Source organism: Salmo salar, chromosome 14 (assembly GCF_965601325.2).
Source record: "Salmo salar chromosome 14, fSalSal1, whole genome shotgun sequence".
Taxonomy (NCBI): Eukaryota; Metazoa; Chordata; class Actinopteri; order Salmoniformes; family Salmonidae; genus Salmo; species Salmo salar.
This window is the reverse complement of record NC_138304.1, coordinates 10,599,478-10,612,381: the sequence shown is the minus strand read 5'-3', so window position 1 is coordinate 10,612,381 and position 12,904 is coordinate 10,599,478. Positions and strand designations below refer to the sequence as shown.

At 43.6% G+C, this 12,904-nt stretch overlaps 2 protein-coding genes across 5 annotated transcripts in view; one reads left to right on the top strand and one right to left on the bottom strand.

Annotated features, from left to right (window-relative positions):
• LOC106568735 (beta-1,3-galactosyltransferase 2) overlaps window positions 1–12,128 on the top strand; it is a 43,693-nt gene extending 31,565 nt beyond the window's left edge. For 2 of the 3 annotated variants that reach the window (XM_014139330.3, XM_014139328.3), the window contains exon 2: window positions 10,294–12,128. In XM_014139330.3, coding sequence (XP_013994805.2) covers window positions 10,562–11,803 — 1,242 coding nt within the window. In that variant the 5' untranslated portion in view covers window positions 10,294–10,561 and the 3' untranslated portion in view covers window positions 11,804–12,128. Of the gene's footprint in view, window positions 1–9,608; window positions 9,977–10,293 lie in introns of those variants that run through there. The other variant, XM_082960720.1, reaches the window with a different exon arrangement.
• LOC100196612 (cell division cycle 73, Paf1/RNA polymerase II complex component, homolog (S. cerevisiae)) overlaps window positions 1–12,904 on the bottom strand; it is a 72,229-nt gene that overhangs the window by 30,857 nt on the left and 28,468 nt on the right. The gene's annotated exons all lie outside the window — the stretch shown is intronic.

Below are 12,904 nucleotides of genomic sequence, written 5' to 3'. Positions count from 1 at the left end.
TTTTACATTAGCATGTGACGTTCAGAACTAGCATACCCCCCGCAAACCTCCGGTGAATTTACTAAATTACTCACGATAAACGTTCACAAAAAACATAAATTATTTTAAGAATTATAGATACAGAACTCCTTTGTGCAATCGAGGTGTCCGATTTTAAAATAGCTTTTCGGTGAAAGCACATTTTGCAATATTCTGAGTACATAGCCCAGCCATCACGGCTAGCTATTTAGACACCCACCAAGTTTAGCCCTGACCAAACTCTGATTTACTATTACAAAAGTTTGATTACCTTTGATGTTCTTCGTCAGAATGCACTCCCAGGACTGCTACTTCAATAACAAAATGTTGGTTTGGTCCAAAATAATCCATCGTTATATCCAAATAGCGGCGTTTTGTTCGTGCGTTCAAGACACTATCCGAAGTGTAAATATGGGTCACGAGCATGGCGCAATTCGTGACAAAATTTCTAAATATTCCATTACCATACTTCAAAGCATGTCAACCGCTGTTTAAAATCCATTTTTATGCCATTTTTCTCGTAAAAAAGCGATAATATTCCAACCGGGAATCTGCATTTAGGTAAACAGAGGAAAGAAAATAAAGCATTCGGTCGACTCGGGCACGCGCCTAAGCCCACAGTACTCTGATCGGCCACTATCCAAACGCGATAAAGTGTTTCAGCCAGAGCCTGCCTCGATATCCTTCAGCTTTTTCCCGGGCTCTGAGAGCCTATGGGAGCCGTAGGAAGTGTCACGTTATTGCAAAGATCCTCAGTCTTCAATAAAAAGAGCCAAGATAAAACAACTTGTCAGACAGGCCACTTCCTGCATGGAATCTTCTCAGGTTTTGGCCTGCCATATGAGTTCTGTTATACTCACAGACACCATTCAAACAGTTTTAGAAACTTTAGGGTGTTTTCTATCCAAAGCCAATAATTATATGCATATTCTAGTTACTGGGCAGGAGTAGTAACCAGATTAAATCGGGTACGTTTTTTATCCAGCCGTGTCAATACTGCCCCCTAGCCCTAACAGGTTAATCTTTGTTTCATCAGACCAGAGAATGTTGTTTCTTATGGTCTGAGAGTCTTTAGGTACCTTTTGGCAAACTCCAAGCGGCTGTCATGTGCCTTTTACGGAGGAGTGGCTTCCGTCTGGCCACTCTACCATTAAGGCCTAATTGGTGGAGCGCTGCAGAGATAGTTGTCCTTATGGAAGGTTCTGCCATCTCCAGAGGAACTCTAGAGCTCTGTCAGAGTGACCATCGGGTTCTTGGTCACCTCCCTGACTGCGGGTCCTCTCCCCCGATTGCTCAGTTTGGCCCGGGCGGCCAGCTCTAGGAAGAGTCTTGGTGGTTCCAAACTTCTTCCATTTAAGAATGGAGGCCGCTGTGTTCTTGGGGACCTTCAAAGCTGCAGAATTTCTTTGGGAAACAATCCTGTCTCAGAGCTCTATGGACAATTTCTTCGACCTCATGGCTTGGTTTTTGCTCTGAAACGCACTGTCAACTGTGGGACCTTATATAGACAGGTGTGTGCGCCTTTCCAAATCATGTGCAATCAATCATGAATTTACCACAGGAGGACTCCAATCAAGTTGCAGAAACATCAAGGATGAGCAATGGAAACAGGATGCACCTGAGCTCATTTACGAGTCTCAAAGCAACAGGTCTGTATACCTAACTAAATATATTCTGTTTCTAAAAACCTGTTTCCGCTTTGTCATTATGGGGTATTTTGTGTAGATTGATAAGGAAATTGTTTTATTTAACCCATTTTAGAATAAGGCTTAAACATAAAATGTGGAAAGTGAAGGGGTCCGAATACTTTCCAAAGGCACTGTATTATACACCGCAGTTGAGGAACAATGGGAAAGTAATTCTGCTTTTAAAGTTCATACATTTGTAACCCCACTTTTGCGAAAATAGTACACCTACTGGAGAGCACTTCTGTCTACACCCATTCAGCATTGTTCACACCCTCTAAAGCCTTAGTCCCACCCATGTCTTTAAGGATTCACATGTGAGGCCATGTGCTAAACAGAGTAAGGTTGTGTAGTAAACAACCAAAGACTAAAAGTGGTAGCAAAAATACACCCTATCTAGTCCTTGGCCTATATTCTAATCCAACTTTGGTGCAGGTCATGTTTTTCTTCACATTACCATGTGTGGTAAAACACACACTATAGGCAAATCTGACCATAATTCTATCCTCCTGATTCCTGCTTTACAAGCAAAAATTCAAAGAGGAAGCAACAGGGACTCAATAAAAAAAGGTGGTCAGATGAAGCAGATGCTAAGCTACAGGACTGTTTTGCTAGCACAGACTGGAATATGTTCCGGAATTCTTCCGATGGCATTTAGGAGTACACCACATTGGTCACTGGCTTCATCAATAAGTGCCCTCGATGACGTTGTCCCCACAGTGACTGTACGTATATACCCCAACCAAAAGCCATGGATTACCGTCAACATCCGCTATGAGTTAAAGGGTAGAGCTGCCGCTTTCAAGGAGCGGGACTCTAACCCGAAAGCTTAAGAAATCCCGCTAAGCCCTCCGACGAACTATCAAAAGGCAAAGCATCAATACAGGACTGAGATGAAATCGTACTACACCGGCTCCAACGCTCGTCGGATGTGGCAGGGCTTGCAAACTATTAGACGACAAAGGGAAGCACAGCCGAGAGCTGCCCAGTGACACGAGCCTACCAGACAAGCTAAATGACTTCATGCTTGCTTCAAGGAAAGTAACACTGAAACATGCATGAGAGCATCAGCTGCTCCGGATGACTGTGTGATCACGCTCTCCACAGCCGATGTAAGATCTTTAAACAGGTCAACATTCACAAGACCGCAGGGCCAGGCGGATTACCAGGACGTGTACTCCAAGCATGCGCTGACCAACTGGCAAGTGTCTTCATTGACATTTTCAACCTCTCCCTGTCTGAGTCTGTAATACCAACATGTTTCAAGCAGACCACCATAGTGTTCTTGGGCACAGGGACTAAGGCAACCTCCCTAAACGACTACCGACCTGTAGCACTCATGAAGTGCTTTGAAAAGCTGCTTATGGCTCACAACACCATTATCGTAGAAACCATAGACCCACTCCAATTTGCATACCGCCCCAACAAAACCACAGATAATACAATCTCTATTGCACTCCACACTGCCCTTTCCCACCTGAACAAACAGAACACCTATGTGAAAAAGCTATTCATTGACTACAGCTCAGCGTTCAACATCATAGTGCCTTCAAGGCTCATCACTAAGCGAAGGACCCTGGGACTAAACACCTCCCTCTGCAACTGGAACCTGGACTTCCTGACGGGCTGCCCCCAGGTAGTAAGGGTAGGTAACATCTGCCAAGCTAATCTTCAACACAGGGGCCTCTCAGGGGTGTGTGCGCAGTCCCCTCCTGTACTCCCTGTTCACTCATGACTGCACGGCCAGGCACGACTCCAACACCATCATTAAGTTTGCCGATGACAACAGTGGTAAGCCTGATCACCGGCAACAACGAGAGCCTATAAAGGAGGTCAGAGACCTGACCGTGTGGTGCAAGGACAACAACCTCTCCCTCAACATGATCAAGGCAAAGGAGATGATTGTGGACTACAGGAAAAGGAGGACCGAGCAGGCCCCCATTCTCATCAACAAGAAGCAGGTTGAGAGCTTCAAGTTCCTTGGCGTCCTCATCACCAACGAACTAACATGGTCCAAGCACACCAAGCTGGCATTAAGAGGGCACGACTAAACCTATTCCTCCTCATGAGACAAAAGATTTGGTATGGGTCCTCAGATCCTCAAAAGGTTCTACAGCTGCACCAAAGAGCATCCTGACGGGTTACATCACCGCCTGGTATGGCAACTGCTCGGCCTTCGACCGCAAGGCACTACAGAGAGTAGTGCGTATGGCCCAGTACATCACCGGGGCCAAGCTTCCTGCCATGTAGGACCTCTATACCAGGCGGTGTCAGAGGAAGGCCCTAAAAATTGTCAGACTCCAGCCACCCTAGTCATAGACTGTTCTCTCTGCTACCGCACAGCAAGTGGTACCGGAGCGCCAAGTCTAGGTCCAAGAGGCTTCTAAACAGCTTCTACCCCCAAGTCATAAGACTCCTGAACATCTAATCAAATGGCTATCCAGACCATTTGCATTGCCCCCTCCCCTTTTACACTGCTGCTACTCTGTTATTATCTATGCATAGTCACTTTAATAACTCTACCTACATGTACATATTACCTCGACTAACCAGTGCCCCCCCACACATTGACCCTGTACCGGTGCCTCACTTGTTATTTTACTGCTGCTCTAATTATTTATTTTTTTTCTCAACTGCATCATTGGTTAAGGGCTTGTAGTAAGTAAGCATTTCACTGTAAGGTCTACACCTGTTGTTTCGGCGCATGTGACAATTAAAATTTGATTTGATTTATTGATTCACATGCACAGGATAAAGAAGGTGGAGACAGTACAGTGAAATGGTTACTTGCATAGTAGCAATATTAGAAAAATGTATTATTAGATGGTTCCTACCCAGACAGTCTAAATGGATGGGTCATGTGAAATAAATTCTATAACCACATCTAGCTAAGTGGATGGGTCACTATTGTCTAGACATGTACACACGTTCATGAAATACAATAGGACACCCCAGACACACCTGGCTAACATGGTGAGTCATGGTATCATCTGGCGAAGTGGAGTCTTGTTTAGACCTAGCTAGTTAATATTTAGACAATGAACCTAATGGTGTTTTCAAGACAACTTGGAAAAATCATGTCAGTGATCTTCAGGTCGGAAAGTAGGGGCTCTAGAAAGAGGCACGAGTTCCTGAGTTGTAATTCCGAGTTAGATGACCGTTCAAAATTGTGTTTCTTAGTCGTAGATTGCTTGCCTGCCCTGTTCTTAACCAGCTCGGTGGATTCCAGTGAATGATGATAATTTTAAGGCCAAGGTAAGCAGTTCTATCACAAGTGCAAAAAGGAGTGGGGACATAGGGCACACTCGACGGGTCCCTCTGGAGAGGGGGAATTATTTAGAATGTTGAGAGTTGGTGTGTGCTAGCCGTAGGAGCAGAATAGAACAGATGTTTCCATGAGATGAATTTGGACCGGGGCCTCCCACTCTATTTTGGTTAGAGCCAGTTTGCGCTGTTCTAATATTGAGTTGCATCCCCTTTTGCCCTCAATTCATCGGAGCATGCACTTAACAAAAGGTGTCGAAAGCGTTCCACAGGGATGCTGGCCCATGACTATAATTTGTGTCAAGATGGCTGGATGTCCTTTGGGTGGTGGATCATTCTTGATTCACACAGGAAACTTTTTAGCGTGAAAAACCCAGCAGCATTGCAGTTCTTGACACACTCAAACCGGTGCGCCTGGCACCTACTATCCTACCCGGTCCAAAGGCACTTAAATCTTGTCTTGCCCATTCACCCTATGAATGGCACACATACACAATCCATGTCTCAATTGTCCCAAGGCTTGAAAATGATTCTTTAACCACTCTTCTCTTCATCTACACTGATTGAAGTGCATTTAACAGGTGACATCAATAAGGGATCATAGGATTCACCTGGTCAGTCTCATGGAAAGAGGTGTTCCTAATGTTTTGTACACTCTGTAGTGTGAATGATAGTGGTTCCTCCTTTAAAAAGTTGTCATACAGCAGCACAGCTTGCAGGCTGCTGCGGTATGGTACAGCACGTTAGTGCATAACATCCTAGTATTTTACGGTCAGCCGTCGTTGCTGTTAATGCTCTTTGAAACCACCAGAGGGCAGCATGCTGCTTGCTTACTTTCCCAAATAATCCTACGGAGATCCATGCAGGCCAGACGTTTTGATTGCTATACCCGATCTGAAAAAGCATAAGTTAATTTCGTTGACATGAAGCAACCATAGCCTCAGCTACTATAGCACAGAGAAATACTTCTTAGAACATGCTATTCTGTTCTTTTGAAAAATTGTCTTCGTATCATTTTTTTTATGACCTTCCTAAACAAAATAATGGTTCTCTTTGTGATTGTGTATACTAAATTGGTTTATTAGACTGGCGGCTACTGTTAATATGCATACCCTGCAGCAGACCTTCATGGCGCTTTGCAGATGAAATGCTCAGTAAGTTGGTCTTTCATGATATTTATCTAAATGTAGGCCTACTGCTAGTGTAAAATACACATATTTCAGTAAATTCAGGGACAGGTGGGTTCAAGGTTTTTATTGAAATGACATGGAGCTGTAGGACTACGAGTCCTGTTTACTGTAGCCGTCTTAACATAACTTGCATGTCATCACCCCAGACAGCACATACACACATCTCGCTGACGTCTGCCCGATGTATACACGATCCATCGGGCTGATGTATGGAGAGCGTTTGCACATTGGCAAGATATCGTAGAGACGTCTGCATTAGATCTCATTTGCCCTTCAGCGGCTGTTTGGATTATGCATGTCAAAGCTGCAAAATTATACTGGCAATAAAAAAAACAATTGATTCACATTTCAGTTGTTTAGCAGCCACGACTTATAGTAGTGAGTGCATGCATTCTCTTTTTTTCCCTCTTCATACTTGTCCCACGTAGGAATCGAACCCACAACCATAGCGTTGCAAGTGCCATGGTCTACATGGGACTATGCTAAACTATGCCATTTTGCTTGTGGGTAAAATGGAGAGAAGATTCAAGTTAAATGTCAAATTTATTAGGCTATTGCAATACCATCAAGTTCCCTCTTAAGGACCCGCCCCCTTTTTTCTATTTTCACCTAAAATGACATGCCCAAATCTAACTGCCTGTAACTCAGGCCCTGACGCAAGGATATGCATATTCTTGTTACCATTTGAAAGGAAACACTTTGAAGTTTGTGGAAATGTGAATGGAATGGAGGAGAATAAAGCACAATAGATCTGGTAAAATACGAAAGAAAAAAAAAAAAAACCTTTATTTATATTTTTTTTGTACCATCTTTGAAATGCAAGAGAAAAGTCCATAATGTATTATTCCAGCCCAGGTGTAATTTGGATTTTGGCCACTAGACAGCAGCAGTGTATGTGCAAAGTTTTAGACTGATCCAATGAACCATTGCATTTCTGTTAAAAATGTATCAAGACTGCCCAAATGTGCGTACTTTGTTTATTAAAAACTTTGCATGTTCAAAACTGTGCACTCTCCTCAAACAATAGCATGGTACTATTTCACTGTGATAGCTACTGTAAATTGGACGGTGCATTTAAATTAACAATCATTTAAGCTTTCTGTCCTGGTAAATTTTGTTACTTACAACCTCATGCTAATCGCATTAGCCTATGTTAGCTCAACCGTCCCGTGGAAGGGACACCGATCCCGAAGGGAGAACAGACCATGTCCAGACTTACTCGATGACCTCAAGTACTCATTAACTCTTGTCTTTAATGCTTTTTCGGGTTGCATCTCTCATGGACATTTAAAAAAATAACATTAGACTTGGGGATTACGGTCACGGACAGTGATATTCACAAACACTAATCGTCAGATGCCTGTGTTACGCCGAACGCACAGGAAAATGAACAGGTACAGTAGGCATAATAATTCTTAAATAAATCTACTGCTGGTCTTTATGGTCTGTTGCACATTTTTACATTGTATTCCATTTCCAGCCAGACTATTCAAGCCATCGACTCCCTGATGGATGATCTTTAGTGTGCAGTCTCTCTCTCTCTCTACAGCCAATTTCATTTGAATTATAATAAATTAATATATTTGTAGGGGTTGATGTATTTTTTGTTAGGTCAAATCTGGTCTGTGATATGGAGTTAAAATGTAAAACTTCAAAGAGTTCTTAAGCCTCAAATACATTGCAAGTTCACCCTTTTTTGCCATTAGGCTACACTTTACAATAGGACTCAACTCTGACAGCAGCATTTATCAGTAGTCTAAAATGTGGCACAAATTGGGGGATTTCACACACACCCAAGGGCGATCTATTACACTAACCTTGTGTAAATTAATGGAGGTGTGAATGTTCCAGTCAGTCGCTCTCCTATTGCACTAGAGTCCTGCATCAGGCAACAACAAAATCAGCTGGCGGGTGTTCTCAGAGTTGAGCGAGAACTTCGGTAAATACAATGGCGCAATTACACTTGACATGTGGACTGACGATTTTCAAAAAATGGGATACTTGTGCCTTACAGCCTATTACATAAATGATGAGTGGATGTTATCCAACACAGAGTGGGACAGTGCAGTTCAAAACTGCAGATAACGTAAGGCCAGCTATTGTGAAAGAATACTTATGGATCTTGTTGATTTCCTCTATCGCTTCAACAGGCCTACTGTCCACCTGGTAATTGTGTGGTTCCAAAAGGATAAAGCGTCTCTGTGGTTTCAGAGATGACATCCTTTTCCTGCACAGCAATGTGAAGAAATCTAGTTATGAATGGACTGTTCATTAGGTTATAATAATCCACGCCTTCTGGGAATGTTATAAAGTCCAAAAGTTATGGGTGGAGTTAGAAATTTGGCTTTCAGAAGTATTAAAATGGATATTGTCTGCATATTTCAAGACATGGCATATAAGGGTGCAGTGAGATACCCTATGGGTTGGATGATATTTTTCTCGTCAATAAGCTTGATGCAATATAGCCTACACAAATATATTCAATTGCCTAAATAAACTTGTATATTTCATAAATATGAAGTAGCTCAGGTCTCGAAAATATAGGCCACATTTCTCTCCCCCCCCCCCCTCCTCCCCTCGCTGGACTCCTTCACATTAGCAAAGAAGGACTATTAATCTTTCACACTGTGGTAAATAAAGCCAGCTTGTTATTTCGGTTTTTAGAGGGAGAAACCAAAAGCATAAATCAGCGTTCTAACTCCCCTTTGTGATTGCGTGATTCCGTCAGTGCGCCACACTACCACAAACAGTCACGACACGAGCTAAAAACTTTTAGTTGAGGAACCACTGTACCATTAACTCGCAGAAAGTAGGGGATGCTCATTAGCCAGTTTAAGCAAGACATCTCTAAATGACACTTAAAAGGGCTCATAAGCTTTGAACAGCTAATATACTTTCCAGTTAATTCAACATTAGTCGATGAATGATAGTTACAGCGCATTCAGAAAGTATTCAGACCCCTTGACTTATCCAATTTCTGTTACGTTACAGCCTTAATGTAAAATGTATTAAATACATTTTTTCCATCTGCACACAATACCCCGTAATTACAAAGCAAAAAGTTGTCCCAAATGTATATATATAAAAAAAAAAGTAAAACAAATGCTTTATTTAAATAAGTATCCAGACCTTTTGCTATGAGTGTCGAAATTGAGCTCAGGTGCATCCTGTTTCCACTGATTATCCTTGAGATGTTTCTAAAACTTGGAGTCCACCTGTGGAAAATTCAATTGATTGGACATGATTTGGAAAGGCACACACTTGTCTATATAAGGTCCCACAGTTGACAGTGCATGTCAGAGCAAAAACCAAGCCACGAGGTCAAAGGAATTGTCTGTAGTGCTCCGAGACAGGATTGTGTCAAAACACAGATCTGAGGAAGGGTCCCAAAAAATGTCTGCAGCATTGAAGGTCCCAAAGAACACAGTGGCCTCCATCATTCTAAAAAGGAAGCAGTTCAGAACCACCAAGACTCTTCCTAGAGCTGAGTAAAAAGGCACTTGGCAAACTGCAAGCAGGCTGTCAAAAGGCACCTAAAGACTCAGACCATGAGAAACAAGATTGTCTGGTCTGATGAAACCAAGATTGAACTCTTTGGCCTAAATGCCAAGCGTCACATCTGGAGGAAACCTGGCACAATCTCTACGATGAACCTCCGCCCCCTCAGACAGAAAATAGCTGTGCAGCAACACTCCCCATCCAACCTGACAGAGCTTGAGAGGATCTGCAGAGAAGAATGGGAGAACCTCCCCAAATACAGGTGTGCCAAACTTGCAGCATCATACCCAAGAAGACTCGAGGCTGTAATCGCTGCCAAAGGTGCTTCAACAAAGTACTGAATAAAGGGTCTGAATGCTATTTTAAATGTAGTTTTACATTTTTAATACATTCACAAAAATGTCTACAAAAAACTGTTTGTGCTTTGTCATTGTGGGGTAGTGTGTAGATTAAATAGTTTTTTCCCCCTAATCAATGCATTTTAGAACAAGGCTTTAACGTAACAAAATGTGGAAAAAGTCAACGTGTCTGAATACTTTCAATACACTATGTTATCACATCAATCCCTCATTCACCCTAGACAAAGCGTTTGATGGTTTTAACTTGTGCTAACATTATCACTGTTGTTTTTCTCCTAGATAAAAACATTGGCCTCTGCTGAAGACTTCTTTATCCCTGAGCATGAACCTGGTTGAAACATATGGGCAGGTTTGACAACTGACCAACAATTCAAAGTGACTTGAATGTTACGGTTCAATACATGCACCACCTCTGATGTAGCTCCCTCAGGAGCCCGACTAATTACTTGGTTTATCAACGATAAAAAAAGTTTGGTCGCACACAGCATACGCCTGACCTGACTGAGTGTGTTACAGCTGCCCAAGTGAGGTGGTGCACATAGACACCATGCAGTGGAGGAGGCGCCACTGCTACACACACGTCGCTGGCCTACTGTCTCTCCTCTCGCTCCTGATCATCCTGGGCCATCAAGACTGGCTGCCAGGCCTCAGGGGGCCAACATGGCAGAGGGAGCACCCAGTGGCTTACACCGAAAGAGGACTACACTCTACCAAAGAAAAAGGGAATCACAGCTCATCACAGATTCTATGGAGGGAAGCACTGGTTCCCCCTGCGCCTCCGGAAAGAAATGCCAACCTCAGTTCCCCTCAGGACTCCTTTCCACAGGGGGTTACAGTGGCGGCTAATGCTAGCTTGAGTGGAGAAGTCGGGCTAAGGGGCCTGCTGACCTCAGAGCCATACCCTTACATCATCAACGAGCCCGACAAGTGCCGGGAGGGCAACCCAGAGCCCTTCCTGGTGCTGCTGATAGCCACGGAGGCCCAGCAGGTGGAGGCCAGGGAGACCATTCGGCAGACCTGGGGGAACGAGAGCATGGTCCCGGGCCTAGGCTTTGTTCGGCTCTTCCTGCTGGGCGTGAAGGAGGGCAGGGTGGGCCGCCTGCAGCAGAGCAGCCTGGAGGCCGAGAGCCGGAGGCACCGTGACATCATCCAGCAGGATTACATGGACACTTACAACAACCTGACTATCAAAACCCTGATGGGCATGCACTGGGTGTCCGCGCACTGCCCGGGCACCAACTATGTCATGAAGACAGACAGTGACATGTTTGTCAACACAGAGTATCTCGTGCACAAGCTACTCCGGCCAGAGATGCAGCCCAAACGGGACTACATTACGGGCTACCTGATGAGGGGCTATGCACCCAACAGGAACAAGAATAGCAAGTGGTACATGTCCCCCGAGCTGTACCCCAGCGAGGTGTACCCTACTTTCTGCTCAGGAACGGGCTATGTGTTCTCAGGGGACCTGGCTGGAAAGATCTACAGGGCCTCCCTGGGCATCCGCAGGCTGCATCTGGAGGACGTTTACGTGGGCATCTGCCTGGCCAAGCTGCGGATCGAACCCACGCCGCCACCTAATGAATTCCTGTTCAACCACTGGCGGGTGTCCTACTCCAGCTGCAAGTATAGCCACCTAATAACCTCCCACCAATTTCACCCCAACGAACTGCTCAAGTACTGGCACCACCTGCAGAGCAACAAGCACAACGCCTGTATCAACACGTCCAAAGACAAGGTGGACAGGTTTCGCCAAAGGAAACTGCAGGGGGTACAGCCTATTTGGTGATAGAGAGTTGAGTGTGATGTTAGGTCATTGCCTGTGCAGGAGTTACTGGGCAAGAGGTGACCGAGTCAAGCATGTTTTCGGACAAACTAATGCTTGAAGGCTGTATTTTTTTTATTTATTACATGAATTGATTGAAAGAATATATGCATTGGTGTACAGAGGAAGACATTACTTATGTGAAATGTGGATGCTGTTTATTATGAGGATACATCTTAGAGACTATTGGTGGACTGTCACTGTCTAGTATCCATTTTGTTCAACTTGAGTTTAAATACTTTTCCTTTTAAGGTTGAATTGAAGTAGCATAATAAAAAAAGTAAAAATATTTGTAAGTTTCAGCTAGAGATGTCTTTTTTTTGCATTGGATCCACACGTCGCACTTCTGCATCTGTGGTGAAAGTTGATAGAGCTAGAGCAGTTTTCGTCAGACAATGAGACATCCCAAAAATCGGTCTCCTCACAAAATCGTCCAGACAGTTATGGACTACAAACGTTTATAACCCCTCTATGGAAAGATGACTCACGAAAACGAGGGTGCTCTACGACCACCACAATTTGGGACTCGTCTGAAGTCGGTACAGCTGATCTGCCAACTTCTGTATGCAGCGTCCGAACAGTATGGGCTACACACTATTATGACCCCTCTGTCCCTCCAGGATTTAGCAACGTGTGATTTCTGCAGCCAAAAAAGCTTGACTTTGCGTAAACTTTTCTGAAATTCTGCAATACATTTTGCAATGTTTTTCCCCACATTCATTTCATATAAAGCAATAAAAGTCATGTGCTCAGTTTTAGGACGATATTGAGCAGAATACATAATAGAAAAACAATTAGAAACATCTAAAGTGCTCAATTTTGGTTATGTTCCTGAACAGTTCGTCATAATCCACTCACCTCTCCATCAACACAAGATGCATCCAACAGATTTAAAGCTGATCAATCTCTTTCTAATAAGTTATCACAATCAAGAACTTTGAAGAGTTTTTCTGAAAGGGTCATAAGGGAGATGAAAAATGTAAAAATAGAGAATTGTGGTTGATATTTACTATTCCATTTATTAAAAAAAAAAAATCCAGAAAGATTGTGCTTTTGTGATCAGTA